This window comes from Nothobranchius furzeri, chromosome 13 (genome assembly GCF_043380555.1).
Source record: "Nothobranchius furzeri strain GRZ-AD chromosome 13, NfurGRZ-RIMD1, whole genome shotgun sequence".
Lineage (NCBI taxonomy): Eukaryota > Metazoa > Chordata > Actinopteri > Cyprinodontiformes > Nothobranchiidae > Nothobranchius > Nothobranchius furzeri.
The window spans coordinates 32776502-32796065 of NC_091753.1; the positions used below are offsets into that span (position 1 = coordinate 32776502).

The 19564-nt window shown below is 44.4% G+C and overlaps 1 protein-coding gene across 3 annotated transcripts in view; it reads right to left on the bottom strand.

Annotated features, from left to right (window-relative positions):
• The window catches only part of sphkap (SPHK1 interactor, AKAP domain containing), a 204942-nt gene that overhangs the window by 85076 nt on the left and 100302 nt on the right, over nucleotides 1–19564 (bottom strand). For all 3 annotated transcript variants that reach the window (XM_070543493.1, XM_054743401.2, XM_070543494.1), the window contains exon 2: nucleotides 8056–8121. In XM_070543493.1, the coding sequence (XP_070399594.1) occupies nucleotides 8056–8099 (44 nt within the window). In that variant the 5' untranslated portion in view covers nucleotides 8100–8121. The remainder of the gene's footprint in view (nucleotides 1–8055; nucleotides 8122–19564) is intronic.

Here is a 19564-nt window from a genome sequence, read left to right on the forward strand (position 1 = left end):
GTGTGTGTGAGTGAGTGTGTGTGTAAAAAATGTCTTCTCATATTCATTTTGTGTTGTTAGTGCACGAGTGTGGTCATGAAGAACTCCAGTGGGGCCTTGTCCCTGTACAAGTGTGCATATGTTCCTTAATGCAACTGGGGCCATAACATGCACATGCATTTTTATAATAAATGCTCTTTAACAACTACTGCCCAAATGATAATAACCACTGGTCTCATTTCACCTATAGCCCAGAAATCCAGACACACCGTAAACCAGAAGTTCAGTCTAGCCCAAGCCCCCACAATGCGGGTCAAAAATTGAAGCAAACGCGGGAATGAAATAAATTGCAGTTCCACCCTCATCCACTAGGGGCTGGTGTCAGAAGCGAGCAAATCCTCATTGACTCCCATGTTAAAAATACCAATTTCACAGCAGAAATAAACATGTTTACAGCCTGGTTCCAAAACATGTTTTTTGTTTAAATGATCTAGTTTACACTCATGACAACTCTGAGGGGGGTGCATTTTTTTCTCACTCTTCTTTTTAAGTGTATTAAAAGCCTAAAATTCTGTACAATTAATGAGCACCCACGTGACCGCAGAGCTAGCTCTATGGAAAGGCCTCAGTCTGGGCCTCGGTCTCGCCTGAAAACTGTTCCGTCATTTTCAGTCTCTCAACTTAGACCATTAGTTGAAGCATTTGTGCATTCTTTTGTGGATATTTTTTGTGCAATTGTTGGACAAAATGACTTGCTGTGCTATTAATTGCACTAATACAGCGTCCAAGGAGTCTCCACTTCATTTTTTTGGTAAGTAAAATAAAATTTATGTAATTTAGGTCACTGCCGAGCTGAGCTTAGATTTTAACATGTACTGTTTAACCATGAAATTTTAATGCAATAGGGTAAAACCCAGTGCATTTAACATAATGCTGCACTTTCGAAAATAGGTTGAAATATAACAGGTTGGTGGAGCTGGGTTCCGACTATCGGCTTGTGGAGTTCTCGGGAGACCTCAGTTTTCCACCTGTTTCTCCCCTCTCCGCAGCCCGGTGCATCTCTGTCTGATCGCGGCTTCTGTGTGCTGCGCGGGCTGCTGGCTTGTGGAGCTCTGGGATGGAAACCTTTCCACCCGGTTCTCCCCAGCGACAGCTCTCCGCATCTCAGATCGCAGCGACGCTTGTCTGCTGTGCGGCTGCCGGCTTGTAGAGCTCTCGGGAGACCTCTGTGTTCCGCCCGGTTTTACCCAGCGGTCAGCCCGGCGTATCTCTGACTCAGAAGCTCTGGTGTTGTGCACAGTTAACTCTGGTTGTAGCTAGGTTGCTACCTCCGTTAGCTTAGCTCCCACCTCTGCGTTAGCTTTGGGTTAGCTTCAGGTTAGCTTGTGGCTAGTTCGACCGGGTGTCATCAGCTGATCCCAGCTTTACAGCCCCACCCTCAGCTCCTCCTCTCTTCCCTTTTGTGGAATTGTCTGGGCTTGATGGAACCTGTGACACGGTCAAAATGGCAGTGGTGGCCACCTCCCATTTTTCTTCAAAAACGTGTTATTGGAGCCTATGGAAACCCATTGTCCAATATTTATATGCCGATGGTCTAGCCACACTCCATAGGAGCCTCAGCTGGCTTGGTATGCTTGTGGTCTCGTCTCGTCTCGTCTTCCTCCGCTTATCCGGGTCCGGGTCGCGGGGGCAGCATCCCAACTAGGGAGCTCCAGGCCGTCCTCTCCCCGGCCTTGTCCACCAGCTCCTCCGGCAGGACCCCAAGGCGTTCCCGGACCAGATTGGAGATGTAACTTCTCCAACGTGTCCTGGGTCGACCCGGGGGCCTTCTGCCGGCAGGACATGCCCGAAACACCTCCCCAGGGAGGCGTCCAGGAGGCATCCTGACCAGATGCCCAAACCACCTCAACTGGCTCCTTTCGATCCGGAGGAGCAGCGGTTCTACTCCGAGTCCCTCCCGAATGTCCGAGCTCCTCACCCTATCTCTAAGGCTGAGCCCGGCCACCCTACGGAGGAAACTCATTTCGGCCGCTTGTATCCGCGATCTCGTTCTTTCGGTCATTACCCAAAGCTCATGACCATAGGTGAGGATTGGGACGTAGATCGACCGGTAAATCGAGAGCCTGGCTTTCTGGCTCAGCTCCCTCTTCCCCACGACAGATCGGCTCAGCGTCCGCATCACTGCAGACGCCGAACCAATCCGCCTGTCGATCTCCCGATCCCTCCTACCCTCACTCGTGAACAAGACCCCGAGATACTTAAACTCCTCCACTTGAGGTAGGACCTCTCCCCCGACCCGGAGGTGGCAAGCCACCCTTTTCCGGTCGAGAACCATGGTCTCAGATTTGCCCATACTCCTGGAGCGTCCCCCACAGGGTGCCCCTGGGGACACGGTCATAAGCCTTCTCCAAATCCACAAAGCACATGTGGATTGGTTGGGCAAACTCCCATGCCCCCTCCATCACCCTTGCAAGGGTATAGAGCTGGTCCACAGTTCCACGGCCAGGACGAAAACCACATTGCTCCTCCTCTATCTGAGATTCAACTATCGATCGGACCCTCCTCTCCAGTACCTTGGAGTAGACCTTTCCAGGGAGGCTGAGGAGTGTGATCCCCCTATAGTTGGAACACACCCTCAGGTCACCCTTCTTAAAGATGGGGACCACCACCCCGGTCTGCCACTCCCTAGGAACTGCCCCCGATGACCACGCAATGTTGTAGAGACGTGTCAACCATGACAGCCCTACAACATCCATAGCCTTGAGATACCCAGGACGAACCTCATCCGCCCCCGGGGCTCCGCCGCTGTGTAGTTGTTTGACTACCTCAGCAACTTCTGCCCCCGAGATCGGACAGTCCATCCCCAGGCCTCCCAGCTCTGGTTCCTCCTCGGAATGCGCATTGGTGGGATTGAGGAGCTCCTCAAAGTATTCCTTCCACCGTCCGACTATAGCCTCAGTTGACGTCAGCAGCTCCCCATCCCCACTGTAAACAGTGTGAGCGAGTTGCTGCCTTCCTCTCCTGAGGCGCCGGACAGTTTGCCAGAACCTCTTTGGAGCCGATCGATAGTCTTTCTCCATGGCCTCACCAAACTCCTCCCACGCCCGAGATTTTGCCTCGGCAACTGCCACTGCTGCACCCCGCTTGGCTATCCGGTACCTGTCTGCTGCCTCCGGAGACCCACAGACCAGCCACGCCCTGTAGGCCTCCTTCTTCAGCCTGACGGCTCCCCGAACCTCTGGTGTCCACCAGCGGGTACGGGGGTTGCCACCACGACTGGCACCGGCCACCTTACGACCACAGCTAGCAACAGCCGCCTCGACAATCGCAGAGTGGAACAAGGCCCACTCGGACTCAATGTCCCCCACTGCTCTCGGGACGTGGTCAAAGCTCTGCCGGAGGTGGGAGTTGAAGACCGTCTTGACAGGTTCTTCTGCCAGGCGTTCCCAGCAGACCCTCACTATGCGTTTGGGTCTGCCAGGTTTACGTGGCATGTTCCCTTGCCATCTGATCCAACTCACCACCAGGTGGTGATCAGTTGACAGCTCCGCCCCTCTCTTCACTCGGGTGTCCAAAACATACGGTCGCAGGTCAGATGATACGACTACAAAATCTATCATCGACCTGTGACCTAGGCTGCCCTGGTACCAAGTGTACCGGTGGGCATCCTTATGTTCGAACATGGTGTTCGTTATGGCCAAACTGCGGCTTGCACAGAAGTCCAATAACAAAACACCGCTCGAGTTCTGATCAGGTGGGCCGTTCCTCCCAATCACACCCCTCCAGGTCAAGCTGTCATTGCCCACGTGAGCATTGAAGTCCCCCAGCAGGACAATGGAGTCCCCTGATGGAGCACTATCTAGCACTCGTCCCAGGGACTCCAAAAAGGGTGGGTACTCTGAACTGATATTTGGCCCATACGCACAAACAACAGTCAGGACCCGTTCCCCGACCCGAAGGCGCAAGGAAGCTACCCTCTTGTCCCCCGGGGTAAACCCCAACACACAGGCAGAGAGTCTCGGGGCTAACAAAAAGCCAACCCCAGCCCTCCGCCTCTCACCCGGAGCAACTCCAGCAAAGTAGAGTGTCCAACCCCTCTCCAGGTCTCGGGTTCCAGAGCCAATGCAATGTGTCGAGGTGAGTCCGACTATATCTAGCCGGTACCGCTCAACCTCTGCCACAAGCTCCGGCTCCTTCCCCGCCAGCGAGGTGACGTTCCATGTCCCAAAAACTAGTTTCCTTGTCCGGGGATTGGACCGCCAAGGCTCCCGCCTTGGTCTGCCACCCGATTCACATTGCACCGGACCCTTCATGTTCCTCCTGCGGGTGGTGGGTCCACAGTTGGACGAGCCCATGTATCCGGTTCGGGCTGGGCCCGGCCGGGCCCCATGGGCGAAAGCCCGGCCACCAGGCGCTCGCTCACGGGCCCCAACCCCAGGCCTGGCTCCAGGGTGGGACCCCGGTAACCCTCCGGGCCGGGTACTCCGACTCTTCGTTTTCACCGCCATGAAAGATCCTTCGAACCGTTCTTTGTCTCACCCTTCACCTAAGACCAATTTGCCATGGGAGACCCTACCAGGGGCACTAAGTGCCCCAGGCAACATAGCTCCTAGGATCATTAGGGCACTCAAACTCCTCCACCACGATAAGGTGACGGTTCAAGGAGGAGTGCTTGTGGTCATTTTCTCAAACCCCATAAAAACTATACAGAAGGACATCACCACAGCGCACATCTAGCTTTTTGTTCAGCTTGTAGCAAGACCACCGAGGAAATGCCTGACTGAACATCACCAGTCATTATTTAAGAGTCAAGTTTCTATTAAATTAAATCGTATCTTGTGCTGAACAGCGCTGCAAGGCTCTTGATGAGGGTGCACGAGTATAAGCATACCACCTCATTCTGAAAGATCGTCATTGGCTCCCAGTCTCACTCAGGATCAAAAACAAAGTTTCTCTACTCTCTTATCAGTGCACTCATGAACCAAGTAAAAAAAAAACAAGAACTCAACCAGAACTACACTGTATAAAGAATGACCTCACTACATGACTAAATGTGTTTGCATTGACACCAGGTCATTCATTTACTTATAAACTGTACTTTTACTGCAGCAACATTAAAGATGCCAGTAAACTCATATGCCTGCAAACAGCCAGTAAGAGCGAGGATCAAGGAACTGATTCCAGAGGAGTTTTAATTTGAACCAGGGTTGGATTGGCCCATCTGGCATTCTGGCACTGTCCCATTGGGCCGCTTGCCCAGCTCCGGCCGGTGCAAATCCCCCCTGCTCTCACATTTGGCGGAACACAGACAACTCCGCGCACAGCAACCCACCCCACCTTGATGTTTTACCTCTATAAACAACACAAGCCTAAAGGAGTTCTGCTGTGTGGGGGAGTTTCTAATGCTAACGGTTAGCTTCTACTAGCCGAGACGTTGTCTGTTGTTTCCTGAATGCTAAACCAACAACAGCCTTCCCCATCATAAGTCAAGTTGGGTAAGTGACAGTGTGACGTAGATCTGTCAGGCTTTTCTGAACAGAGCATTTTATGTTTATTTTCTATCAGAAGCTAATGCAGGAGATAGGTGTAGAAGACTATTGTTACATTCTGCCTGCATGAAAAACTGCAGATGAACCTGCTCTTTAACTTTTAAAGTTTTCTGCCACTTCTGACGAGAAAAAAATGCCACCTACTAAACTAGACATCATTTAAATCACATGGTTTGGTTTAAACAAAGCAAAAAAAAAGGCTATTCTGTTCCTGCATGGTTGATAATATGGCTGTCGCACTTTCTGAATTGGCTGATTCAAGTACTGTACTCTATAGATTACCTATGCTTTCATGGTCTGTTACACAATGTTTGTGTGCTAACACTTTCTGCAAACTGCTGGATTGATCATGGCGGGATTCCATCAAACTGAGAAAAACAATGAACAGAGTTGTTTTTAGTGTCTTAATATGTCTATTGTTTTTACACAATTATGATAGAAATTTTTGCTATGATTAATTTCTTTTTCTCTAGAACACACTCCAATAATTAACACATGGTGACAGCAAATGAAAGCTCTTATTCTATTTGAACTCTCTTCTCCAGACACACTCTCGTGTTTGACCTCTAATGACCTCGGCTCAGTCGGTCTCTGGTCATTAGGTCCAGATCATCTCTGAGCATCTAGGGCAGGTGTTTCTGATGCCCTGTTACTCGTCATCACCTCTGTCCACCACCGTGCTTGCTGAGGCTTGAACTAAACACCTGCTCAGGCTTGTTCATGTACCAACAGGGGACAACTCGGTTATTAACAGGTCAGGTTATAATCGGCAGCATCAGCTCATCTGCTGATTCATGACAGTTGGATGATTTAAACTAGTGAAATCTGATGGTTTTGAAACGTCTCCTCCATGAAGAATTCCAGTCTCCTCACTGATGTCGCGCATGTCCCTGCTGCTTGACATGGATGACAGAAATATCCCAAGAATGGCTCTGTGACATTTTACCCTGATAATTAATTTGAAAAACAAAAGCAGCACTGTCAGAAGCCTTTCTTTTCAGCCCGATTGCTCACCCACCATCAAGAAAACTCCTGATTTTAGCTCACCTCTCTAATATACCATAAAGTTACTTCTCCATCTGTCCCATTAACTTTGAGTCTGACAGGGGTCTGTTATGCAAGCTGTTCTGCTGAGACACTGCCGCTGCTGTTGCTGCTGATGAGGTGTATCTCTGGGGCCGGTGAACTCCCAGCAGCCCTCCATGCATTAGTGCTTTATGACAAGCTCTCTCTCTCTCTGTACCAACATGTTCAAGTGCTTGCCTTTTCATTTTCTCTTTCTCTGCCTCCCTAACCTCAGGAAACACCACCTCAGGTCCTGATGAAAAATGGCAGCAATTAGGCGAAGTAATCAGCCCAGCTGGAGAAGGAGTTTTAGTAAGGTGGCACCCAAAATGAGCCAACATGCACGCACACACACTCACACACGTGTACACACACACACACACCCTACAGGTAAATGGGAGCCAAAATTGGGAGGTTAAAAAATTCAAACAAATATGGAAATATAATAATGACAGAAAATGAAGAGTTTAAAAAAAAGCACCAGCACTATAGTGTCATTAGCAAATTGCTGCCAAAGGAAAAATGACATTTTTGACAAACTCGGGCCATTTTGAAATGTTTTTCCAATTCATTTCATTTTAATTATCCAAACTACTTCTGACCATAATATTCAATCAACAACATAAAACATAATGTTTACAACTACATTTGGGGTTTAGAAAAACAGAAACAAAACTATTTTTGTTTCAAAGGCTAAATTATACTATGACAAATTTAAAGGTTTTATTATTATCAAGAATATGTAGGAGATATCTGATTTTAGTTCATAGTTCATTTCCATATTTTAAGCCTTTATTTGTTATAACTGTGATGGTTGTGGCTTACAGCTTATGAAACCCAACATCCAAAATCCCAGACCACTAGAAAACTGTGTAAAGATTCAGTAGTCTAGACTCAAAGTGTCACACTCTAATCAGCTAATGAATTCAGAACACCTGCAGAGGTTTCCTGAGCCTTTAGATGGTCTCTCAGTCTAAGATGGATTGCTAACATGGATGGACCTTTGTGCATTTTGTGCATTTCCAGTTGGACATTTGTAATATAAAAACTTGATCATTATATTATGTATGTCTCTATTAGGTAAAACACACACAAGGTTACCCTGACCTGAACAAAAAAGCCATTTAATCTGAAAAATATACTTTTCTCCACAAGTGATGAATCAGTGTAAAGTGAGAAGTTGTCAAAATAAATGACCTGCAATGAAATATTAAAGCTGTTGTATTCCCACATCTTATTTCCTTTAAGAGAAAGGGGACAAAGAAAAAGCTCCTGGGGTAGAAAAGTTTTTGGGACTATGTAAATAATGCAAAGCTGAGAACATTGTGAGCCATTTTGAGGTTGTTTTAGAATAATATGTCCTCAAATTAACAATTTTTCTTGGTGCAGTGAGTATACTGATTGATGTGGGATTTATTAACATAATTTAGGACGACAAAACAATGGAAAGTATTGGTCTTACAGCTCAGTGAAGTTCCTCAGCATAGTGATCAGTGATGACAGCATCTTCACAGTCCAGGTTGATTACCTGAAACACACAAAGCTAATTGATTGGATAAAGGAGCTTACACATCTAGAAACACACACTCACTGTATCAGCACTAGAGGAGCAGATGGCTGCATCCCTTTGATGCCACCTACCCTGCATTATTTTTACTCATCATAGCTGGCATTTGGCCGCGGCGTTGTGGATGTAAGCTATCTGAAAGCAATCTGAAGCCCAGCTTTCATTCCTCCTTCAGACTCCGCACAAACACACACACACACACACACACACACACACACACACACACACACACACACACACACACACACACACGCACGCACGCACGCACGCACGCACGCACACACACACACACACACACACACACACACACAAGAGCATGAGGAAAGGGATGCAGTTTTAAAATCTCTAACTCTAGATTGTGAGTGTCAGTGTAGGTTTCCTATGTTTAGTGTGGATGCTTTTGAACCACTCCATGCTTTAAAGTCGTATTTCTGCTCACAGTAATGTTGTTAGAACAGAAAATAAGATATTTTTTATAGACCATAAACATCTTTGAACTTTTTTTTTCATAATTAAAACACTTTCAGGAACATTGTGTCTCTCTCTCTCTCTCTCACACACACACACACACACACACACACACACACACACACACACACACACACACACACACACACACACACACACACACACACACACACACACACACACACACAATATATCAGAGATCGACTGGTATGGATTTTTCTATTGCCGATAACGATGCTGATATGCAGAAGTTATGATCCCCCAATGGCTGAAATTTAGTCATTAACAACATTGTTGATGCCCTACATTTCTGAAGCTGAATTGATGTTTGGACACTGATTTTTTTCACCTGTTAAATCTTAAGTAATTTTGTGCACCGCTCAGTGTTAAAATCAGACATCTAACTAAAGCCAATCAAACAAATCAATTAACTGATCAAGTAATCAAATATTCAAAACAGTTAATAAAAAGAAGTTCTAGAGCATTTATTATGCAGAGGTTATTCACATACATAAATGTACACTTGAATAAAATCCTGCAGCAGCACCAGGTTGCCTGGGGATGTGCCTGACTTTAAATTGGCTTTGCTAAGGAGTTATATAGTCCAATACCGATGTACAGAAATTGGTATATCGGCCGATCGATGTATTGGTCTAATCCTAATATGTTTGTGTGTGTGTGTGTGTGTGTGTGTGTGTGTGTGTGCCCTGTATCCTCAAACCCAAGTGAGTCATGCAGGATGGCCGCTCATACTGAGCCAGGTTTTGTTGTTCGTTCCTGTTAAACCAATATCCTCCCTACACTGAAGTTCTTTTTAAGAAAGAGAAATTTCCAACAAACTAATGAAGTATTTTCCACTGCAGTGATTTTGGATTGCTGAACACACACAGTTCAGTAAACACTATTATTTCCATTTACCTGCTTCATTTCAGCTCACTCCTGCAAATCTCTGCTGGGTTTTCCTGTCATTAATTGTTTCATTTATTGCTTTTATCATTTAAAATACTTGAGTTCAGATCAGTCTTACTAGACATGAGCAGTGTAAGAAAGCCAAAGAGGGTTTGAAATAAATAGCTCTGCTTGTTGCACAATTTTATTAAAAGAAATACCAAATGAGAGGGAAAACGTAGCTTTCTGTCTCCATTATAACTAACATTAGCACAAACGTTATCAGATATATCAGAGATATCAGTGCTTTTAAATGGGCGGTGATGAGGCCCCTGCTGAAGAAGAACAATTTAGATTTTAATGATTTAAACTATTATTGACCGGTATCCAGCTTACCATTTTTAAGCTAAATTTTAGAAAAGATTGTTTTAATTCTACTTAATGATTTTATCAACACCCATAATGTCTTAGAACATTTTCAGTCTGGTTTTAGGGTGAACCACAGCACCGAGACGGCCCTTCTCAAGATTTTAGATGATTTTAGAGTAAATTATGATAAACAGAAGGTGACTGTGTTGGTTCTACTGGATCTAAGTACTGCCTTTGACACAGTTAGACCACATTATTCTTTTAACTCGTTTGAAATGGATCGGCCTCTCTGGTGCTGTACACCGATGATTCAGTTACTACCTCACACACAGGACTTTTATGGTGAGTATGGATACCTGTTCCTCTAGGGTTCATGGAATTACATGTGGTGTGCCCCAGGGCTCAATTTTAGGCCCAGTGCTATTTAACCTTTATATGCTCCCTCTTGGCAGCGTCGTCAGGAGACATGGGGTAAATTTACACAGTAACACTGATGATACACAGTTGTACATCTCTGCGTCTCCCGGTGACACACGGCCAATGGACACACTTTTTAATTGCATTTTAGACATCAAATCCTGGATGGCAGAAAACTTTCTCCAGGTCAACCAGGACAAAACTGAAGTTTTAGTTATCAGTCCTGAGGCCCAGAGAGAGAAACGTTTACCAAAATTATAATCACTGTCTCTTAATCCATTTTCACAAGTGAAGAACCTGGGTGTCATCTTTGACTCTGAGCTGACTTTTATCCATCATGTTAAAAATATCACCAAAATAGATTTTTATCATCTAAAGAACATCACCAGAGTTCTAATGACTTATTATGCTAATGCATGCTTTCATCACCAATAGGATAGACTACTGCAATGCCCTGCTTTCTGGTCTTCCTAAAAAGAGGATTTCAGGTCTACAACTATTACAAAACTCAGCAGCATGTGTCCTGACGAAGACCAGGAGGTGGGAGCACATTACTGTTTCTACTAAAACAGCTCTTCTGAGGGTCTCTAATGACCTTCTGACTCACAGTGATGCCGGGGACTGTTCTGTTCTGGTCCTGCTGGACCTGACTGCAGCCTTTGACACTGTTGACCATCACCTGCTACTGGAGAGGCTAAGAGACTGGGTAGGCCTATCAGGATCTGCTCTGGAGTGGTTCTCCTCTTATCTCTGAGCGCTCATTTTCTGTGGCTGTCTCCAAGTTTAGGTCCTCCACCACCTCTCTTACCCATGGTGTCCCACAAGGTTCTGTGCTGGGGCCTCTGCTCTTCCTCCTCTATCTGCTTCCTCTTCAGCACATCCTGAGCTCCTTCAAATGAATCTCCTACCTTCTTTATGCAGATGACATCCAACTGTACATCTCCTTTAAGCCCCATGAGGCATCTAAGCTGCAGCTGTTACACACCTGCTTAGACTATCAAAACCTGGATGGCTGGGAGCTTTCTTCAGCTGAATGAAGATAAGACTGAGATCCTCATCTGTGCCCCAGACAAGCTGGTTCCCAAAGTCAGAGACTCTCTTGGTCAGCTTGCTTCTCACACCAAACCTTCTGTCAGGAATCTTGGCATGACCTTTGACCCAGCTCTCATCCTGGATTCTCATGTCAGTTCTTTTGTTCGCTCTTCCATCTTCCTTCTCAGGAACATTGCTAAGCTGAGTCCCATTCTGTCCCGCTCTGAACTTGAGACAGTTCTCCACACCTTCATCCCCTCACGCTTAGACTACTGTAACTCTCTTTTCTCGTGTCTGAGCAGAACCTCCCTGAACCGTCTACAGGTGGTTCAGAATGCCTGTGCTCGGCTTCTGACCAAGTCCTCCAAACACACCCACATCACCCCGCTTCTCCTCCAGCTTCACTGACTGCCAGTCAACTTCAGGGTTCATTTCAAGATCCTGGTTCTGGTCTATAGGGCCTTACATGGACAAGCACCATCTTACATTGGTGATCTTCTTAGTCCCTACACCCCCAGCAGGTCCCTGAGGTCCAGTGATCAAAGCCTACTGGTTGTGCAGCGCACCAGGCTAAAGACCAAAGGTGACAGATCATTTGCTGCTGTGGCCCCCAGACTCTAGAACTCTCTCCCCCTGAGCCTGAGATCAGTGGACTCCTTTAAAAAGCAGCTGAAGACTCACTTGTTCAAGCTGGCTTTTGTATGACCTTCTTCAACCACTCTCTCTTTATTCTGTTCTCCCCACCTATTCCACCTTCCTCAGGATCCACTGATTTCCCTCTTTCCTAGTCACTCTCTCCCTTTCTTAACATTTTTTAAATAACAATTGCCTATTTTTGCTCATTTAAAATATGTTTTTAAACATTTTCTAAATGCTTTTTTACATTTTTACATTTTTTGTTTTTGTGAAGCGCCTCGTGATTTTTATCTTGAGAGGCGCTATAGAAATTATATTGTCTTCTCCTTCTTTCTTCTACTCCAGTTTTAGAATCACTGCATTGGCTCCCCGTATGTTTCAGGATCGATTTTAAAATACTTTTAACAGTTTTTAAGTGTCTTAACAGTCTTGGGCCTTGTTATCTTTCAGAACTGTTCATACCATATGAACCCATGCGGTCTCTGCGCTCCTCTGGCAGCCATCTCCTTGTCATCCCTAAAGTCAGGACACATAATCACGGCGAACGTCCTTCCAGTACTACTGTCCTCGCCTCTGGAACGAGCAGCCAGGGGACCTCAGGGCGGCAGAGAATGTTCATGTTTTTAGAAACAGGCTCGACACCTATCTTTTCAGCTTAGCTTTTAACTGATTACTATCACTTTTTAAATAAATTAATTATTAATTATTTAGGTTATTTATTCATCTATTTATTTATTTGTTTATTTATTTATTTTATGTATTCTTTCTTTATACGTGCTATTTTTAAACAGTATTTTTTACCATGGATCTATCAACATCATTTTAATATCTATATAACTTCTAATATTACAATTCTCATTTTAGCTCTTATGATTTTATATTTTAACCTTAATTTATCTTTTTCCAGTGTTTCCTTTGTGGGAGCCCTCTGCCCCGGGGGCGGTAGTCGGCTGTGGCGGCCTGGGTACTTTCCAAGTGTGCCTGGGTGGAGGTGGGGGTTTCCGCCCTCCCTGCCCTGGGCGCCCTGTGTCGGTGCCTCGGCTGCTGCTGCGGATCTGCAGCTGTTGGGGCGGATGGCTAACCTGATGGCGTTTCCTTATCATTATCTCAGCTGGTCTGGCTCATCTGATCTCAGTCCATCGTGTTTTTTCCATGGGGGGGGGGGGGGGGCATGTGTGTGTGTGAGTGTGTGTGCGTGTGTGCATGTGTGTGTGTGAGTGTGTGTGCGTGTGTGCATGTGTGCGTGTGTGCCGGAGGATGAGTGTTGTGAAGGGGTTTTTATTGTCAGACAGTCAAATTCTGGGGATGGGAGGGAATGTGGGTATGTGGGGCCTTTTTAACTTGTTAAGCACTTTGAGTTGCGTGCATTGTATGATTAAGTGCTATATAAATAAAGTTTGATTGATTGATCAGGACTTTCAAAAACACATTTTATCGCAAAGCCGATATTTATATGTTTTACCTTTTTAACATTTTGAATCTACTAAGTATTTCTGCATTATGTGTTCTGGTAATTTACTCTTCATATTTACTCTTACTCTCATTTTTTGGCCTGTTGTGAATGTAATCGCTGTTGTGACACTAAAAGTTCCCCACTGAGGGATAAAAATGATTTTCAACTCTACTCTACTTTACTCTACTCTACTCTACTCTACTCTATTGTGAAAGCTCCACTTCTCTCTTATATGCAGCTATACGATGGGATTCAGGCCCACAAAAGTGTAGACAAACAATTTATTACTGTAACTTTTAAATGTTTTTTATATGTCATGTCATGTTTGACAGCTATATTGAAGATGGACCTCATCAGGAATCTCTAGGAAGGATTCCTGATGACTTTTTTCCCACTTGGTACTCAAAAATTCTGCCTTGCAAGTAGAAGTTCTTAAAACTAAACTTTGAAAAACAAAAATGGGAGAGAATGAATTTTAAAGATGGACGTAAAACTGCTGCTTATAGCGTAAGGGTATATGAGCCAGCTGGTGAACAATGCTTTAAAAATGAACAATTTCAAATGACAAAAAAGCCCACTAAGTTTTAATATTCAGATTTAAATCTTTAATTTCTTAAATCAAAGTCCTCATTCATACTGAATGTTTACAATTAGGAAATGTTAAAAACTAGGTTCATGTATCCTTATCTGCATGTGTGTTACAACCCCAAGGGTAAACCCGCGCACCTTCCTGCCTTCTTACCATATTGCTGCAGTTCAGCTCTGTTATTTCCTGTCAGGTTCAGCTCCATGCAGTGAGGCCTGCTGAAGGCTCCACCCAGCTGCTCCCCATCAAGCTAATCAGCTGCAGTTGCTCTCTTTAGTAGAAGTTAGCCAATCTAGTTAATTTATTTGGCTCCATGCTGACAACAGCATTTCGTTTGGTCTCTAGAATATTTTTAAACTTAGTTAAAGTACGTCTTTAAGATTTTGACCTCACTTGCTCAGGCACTTTTGAATAATTAGAGCACTTTAAATTGGAAGCCTATTGTGAGGCCATTTTTGTTTGTACCTCTTTTAAGAGGAGATCATTGTCCTTTGGTTGTTTGGGTTTAAATTAACTACCCTTTTGCTCTATTAAGGAGAGTTCTTTCATTTATGCGTTGTGGCTTATAGTTTACTCTTTCTAGAAAAGTGTCACTTTGAGTTAAGCCCTTTTGTTATGGTGAGAGCTTTTAGTTAAAGGCCTTTATTTTCAGGCCTTTAACTTTATTTAGATTTTGAGCTTGGGTAAGTTTTTAAAGGAACTAGTTTTATTTACCCTTGTACCATTTTGGATGCTCTTAAGTTAACCAGAGCTGAACATTTTTGTAATATAGCTTCCACTCTTAGTTTTCACCCCCTGCTGTTGTAATTTGTTATGTTGGAGACAGATAAGTCCAGTTAGGACATTGTGTAAACATTTTGGTGGTGGTATAGTTACCCTGGTGACACTCCAAAACCATACAATTAGCTGACTTGTCACTGTAACATCACAGAAAAGTCTAAATATTGGACATCCCTCTCAGAACCTCCTAGACTCCAGAGGGGATCTAACAACGTGAACTTCTGAGGTACAATGATGCAGCAGTCGCAGAGCTATGCTGAGGTCATGGAGACTTGTAATGAGGTTTCCACAAAAATTAATTGAGTTATTGGGCATTTTAATGAGGTCAAAGCAATAAAGTCATTAGGCCAGTGTTGACGTTTATGCTAATCTCTCTCACCCACACAGACACACACAAACACACATTAATTGCTACCAAACACAATAAGACCACAAGATTTTGACTGCTATAAAATTCATGTAAACCTGATTAGCTCTGGTGAATGAATGTTACACCGCGGCCAAGTGGATTAGCACTATTTCTGATTAATCAGTTTGGAAAGCCAGCATGTGGAAAAAAGCTTAGTCATGAAGAAAGGGGTGGACCAATTCGGAACAACTGTGTGTTAGACCCAACAAATGTACATCACCCTACAGAAGATTTGATTTAATCACACCCAGAACCAACTTGAGATCAAGGAGAATAGGAGCTTCTCAGTCGTGGAGTAAACTGTACCATCTATGAGAGACACATTATCTAACGTTCCCTCGAGCACTAACGGATCTAACAGACTGAGACAGAAAAGAAAATGAAAGTTAAACTGAGTAGAAGTTCCATCTAATGATTGCATTTTGTTGTGGGTTTCTGTGTTGTGTTTTGGTTGATCTGTGTCTTTTTACCACCACTTCCACTTGATTGCTCACCTGCTCACTATCTCACCTGGTCTACTTCCGGCTATCTGCATCTCAGTGTAAATCCTGCTCTGAGTTTCACGGATCCTTCTGCTTTTATGCATCTTTGTATGTTCAGTTCTCTGCTGTTATTGTTTTTAAATGTTTCATCTGCCTGCTGCCAACACTTTACCGGTACCTTTTGGTCTCACCTCAGCCATTGTATCACTATTTTAAAGTGACAGTGTGTATTTTTCCTGACGATACCTAAATCATCGAAGCAAGCAGTAGTTTTGTGTTCAAGTAGGAATTTACCAACGGATGCCCATTAGGGTCAAAAATCCCTGGGAGTGCAATTTTCAAACAAGTACTTCATCAGATTGTTCAACCTCCAGCAAAATGGCAAGCACACCAGACTTCCTTTCTTCACCGTGCAGCTTCCTTACTTAGTGACTCTCCTTTTTTAAATTAATATGAACACTGGCATTGCTACAATAATAAATGGAAGAGCACAGCAAAATTAACATGGTACCATCTTTTAACGTATTTCCCAGAACTCATACTTCATCGTTTTCAGCCCTGTTGACCTCCTGTTTGTGTCATGATCATGCCCTGATGTCTGTGTTTTCCTGTCTCCCTGTAGCAGCAGTAATCTAAGCTGATTAATTCCACCTGTGCTGCTCTCTATTTAAGCACCTGGCTCCTGCTGCTCAGTGCGAGATTGTCTGCTGCCCTGTCAATTCAATTCAAAGATGCTTTATTAATCCCAGAGGGAAATTAGAGTTTCAGTACACACAATTCAGGGATCAGACATACATAGGCATAGACACATGACAAGAATTGGTGACTGTGGTCATTCGCAACCCTGAGTCGCTCTACCTTAATAGAGATCAGAGGGTTACATGAGGACCGGTTCAGGTGGAGGAAAAAAAGGTACTTCAGAGGTACCCTCCACAGGGAGGGCAGCTTTGCTATGCAAAAAAACGCCTCAGACAGAGATGCAACAGACTTCAGACATCACACAACATAAGTGACCACTAGGTGGGGTGGTAGGGTTTGGGACTCTCCACACATCAGTTCCTGCAGCCACGACAAGCAGCGCATGTCACCTCAGTCTGGACAGGGGAAGGAGGTCGTTGAGGTTTGGAGGGCACAGTGACTACTGGAACGATTCGGCGGCCTTCACAGCCCGCAGTCCCGCCCAGGCTGGGAAAGGAGACAGAGTTGCCATAGCGATGGTAGCATTCCACATTTCTTCTGAGGGGAGTATTTGTTGCAGCCTCACAGGCTCAAGGGCACCAGATTCAGATTAGAAATTGTTTTGGGGACAGACAGAGATAATTCCCTCTCTGTCTTAAAGTTCCGTTGGTCCTCAACCTCTCAAAATCCCAATAAGGGCGTAAATTGATCTATCCCAATCCGTGCTGATTCGTCCACTCTCTTCTTGACGGCATCCATCTTTTGTGTCAAAACATGAATCTCAGCCAAAGTTCAAAGCTTACGATTCATCTCGACAATTATGCGGGTCTGTGAATTCACAGCGCGGTGTAATCCATCCCTGAGCTCAGGGAGAGCACCAATATTCCTCGACAGCTCGTTAATTTTCCGGTAAGCCAGGAAGCCTCCTAGGCTAAAGAGCTGGAAACCTGACAACAACACCACAAATATCCAGACGTCTTCAAAATCCTCTGTAGACAGCTGAGATAGGCAAATCAGGTTCCACTGTTTCCAGGAGACCATGATATGCCCAACTGGGTCTGTCCCAGAAGGGCATCCGGGAGCCCCATCTCCCGTTTTCATCGTTGAAAAAATTTTATCAATTGCGTTGTGACAATCTGACCTGGTCCATTTTAGTAATTTCAGTTTCCAGTTTCCAGAAAAAATGCAGAAGCAGCCGTGCACCCAAAGACAGACAAAGAGCCTTGAGGATGAGATAGGGAGGAGAGGAGGAAAAAAAGCGTCTGCACTCTCCAAGAGCCGGACGAAGAGATAAAGCTGGAAGAAGAGACAGTCTGTTGAGCGTTTAAACTTGTCTGCCTGTCTATTACCCGACCTCTGCCTGCCTGACCACGGAACCTGCCTATCGCCTTAGTCCCTAGCTAAACCAGAGTAATCACCTTTATTGGCAGCCCTCACCACAGAATGCTGCTGCTGTTTTCAGGGGGTCAGTCACTCTTCATAATAAGTCATCTGAATCATCTCCCTCGCTGACTTTTTTCGGTCTCCCAGGCCACACTGCCCAGAACCGACTCTAGCGGGTCCCGATCGCTGTATCAAGTCCTTCAATAAACATTTAAAACTTTCTGTTGTGTGGCTGTTGTTGGATCCAGCTGATCGATACCAGGTCTGACCGTGACTGTTTGTTGTTTTTTGTTTTAAATGTTTTGTAGAACGATCTTCTCATGAGGAAAGCTGTGGACACTTACATCGGTTCCTGTGTTGTCCAGCCTTTGACTGTAAATTTAAAAAAGTGACACAACATGTCATAACTCATCCCTGTAACAACAGCTAAGCTAAATGTGAACGTCAAAGCTAATGTCTACAACCAATTAGCGTCATCATCCCACAATGCCTTGTGTACTGAAAAACATAGCTGCCCCATACCTCAAAAATAGTTGAGATTGTGTGAATAAAGAACATTTTGAGTTTTTAACTGTGGTTTCTTATAGCGGAGATACTTTGTCAGATCTTTAGAGCAATGTGTCTTTACATTCGGGGTTCCTTTAAAAATAAAATGCAATTTTTAAAAGAAACTATTGAAATCATCTCTAAGATATCTTTGGTTGAGCTTCAGCTTTCTACACTGATTACATATTTTAATTTCCAGCAAATATCAAATATGCTTATCATAATTTACTTCTGCCGCCCACCTCTGCACTCTGAACTAAAATTAAATAACACTCATGAAACGGTCTCAACGTGAAGCAACAGCCTAATCCTGGAAACTGTTTCCATGTGTTATTGATTTAAAGGATTAAATCTGTATTAGAGCTAATTCTCAGTATGGCAGAACCTTTTACCCAGAAGCTTTTCTTTTTCTTTTGATGGACATATGGGAGAGCGGATCAAACAAGATCTGAGTCAACGCAACAGCACGGAAAGAGAGAGATGCTTTCAGCGGTATCACATGGAGTCAAAAGGCAAGATAAAAACAGCGTTTAAGTGAGGATACAAACACAGAGAGAAACTATATCTTGAGATGCTGCTCTTCTCTCCCAGTGTCCACAAACACTTAACATGTGTAGGGAAAAAGTTGAGGAACATTAAACAGGGGATAAAGACCATCTCAGTACCATTAGTTTATCTTTTTTAGCTTACAGAGCAGAAAACTCCAAACATCACATGATGACATTTAAAAAGACCAACAAACAGATTATCAAAGAGAAAGATTTTAAAAGTGCCCAAATGACCATTAAACACAGAATGACTCTGTGGTCAATGAGGCTTAAACACAAAGTTTTACATTCATAGCAAAGACAACTCACACTGCTGCATCAGATCATTAGGGCTTAGACTTGAACCTGCAATAGACACGCTGTAGACACAAAACATGGGGTGTTCCTCAATGCCAAGGAACCTCGCCTTGATGTTGGTCCCGCCCCGGTTGCCTAGGAGATACATCATCAGGAGCCGTCAAGGCCTGTTCCAATGTTCATGTTCTACGAGGCGTGTGTTCTCCATTTGTTAGCCGTTTAGCTAGCTGAGCGAGAGTACATGGGAGGTGTCTTGTAGCCTAGCCTTGGTCCAAAATTACCCAGAATACACCGCAGTATTTTCAAAAGTATGGCAGATCAGAAGCTGGCAGCTACTTCAAGGGCCAATTTAAAGTTTAAATGTAGGTCAACTAATTGTAGCTATTGGGCTGATATCTAAAACATTGATTTTTTTTATATCCAAAGCAGTTT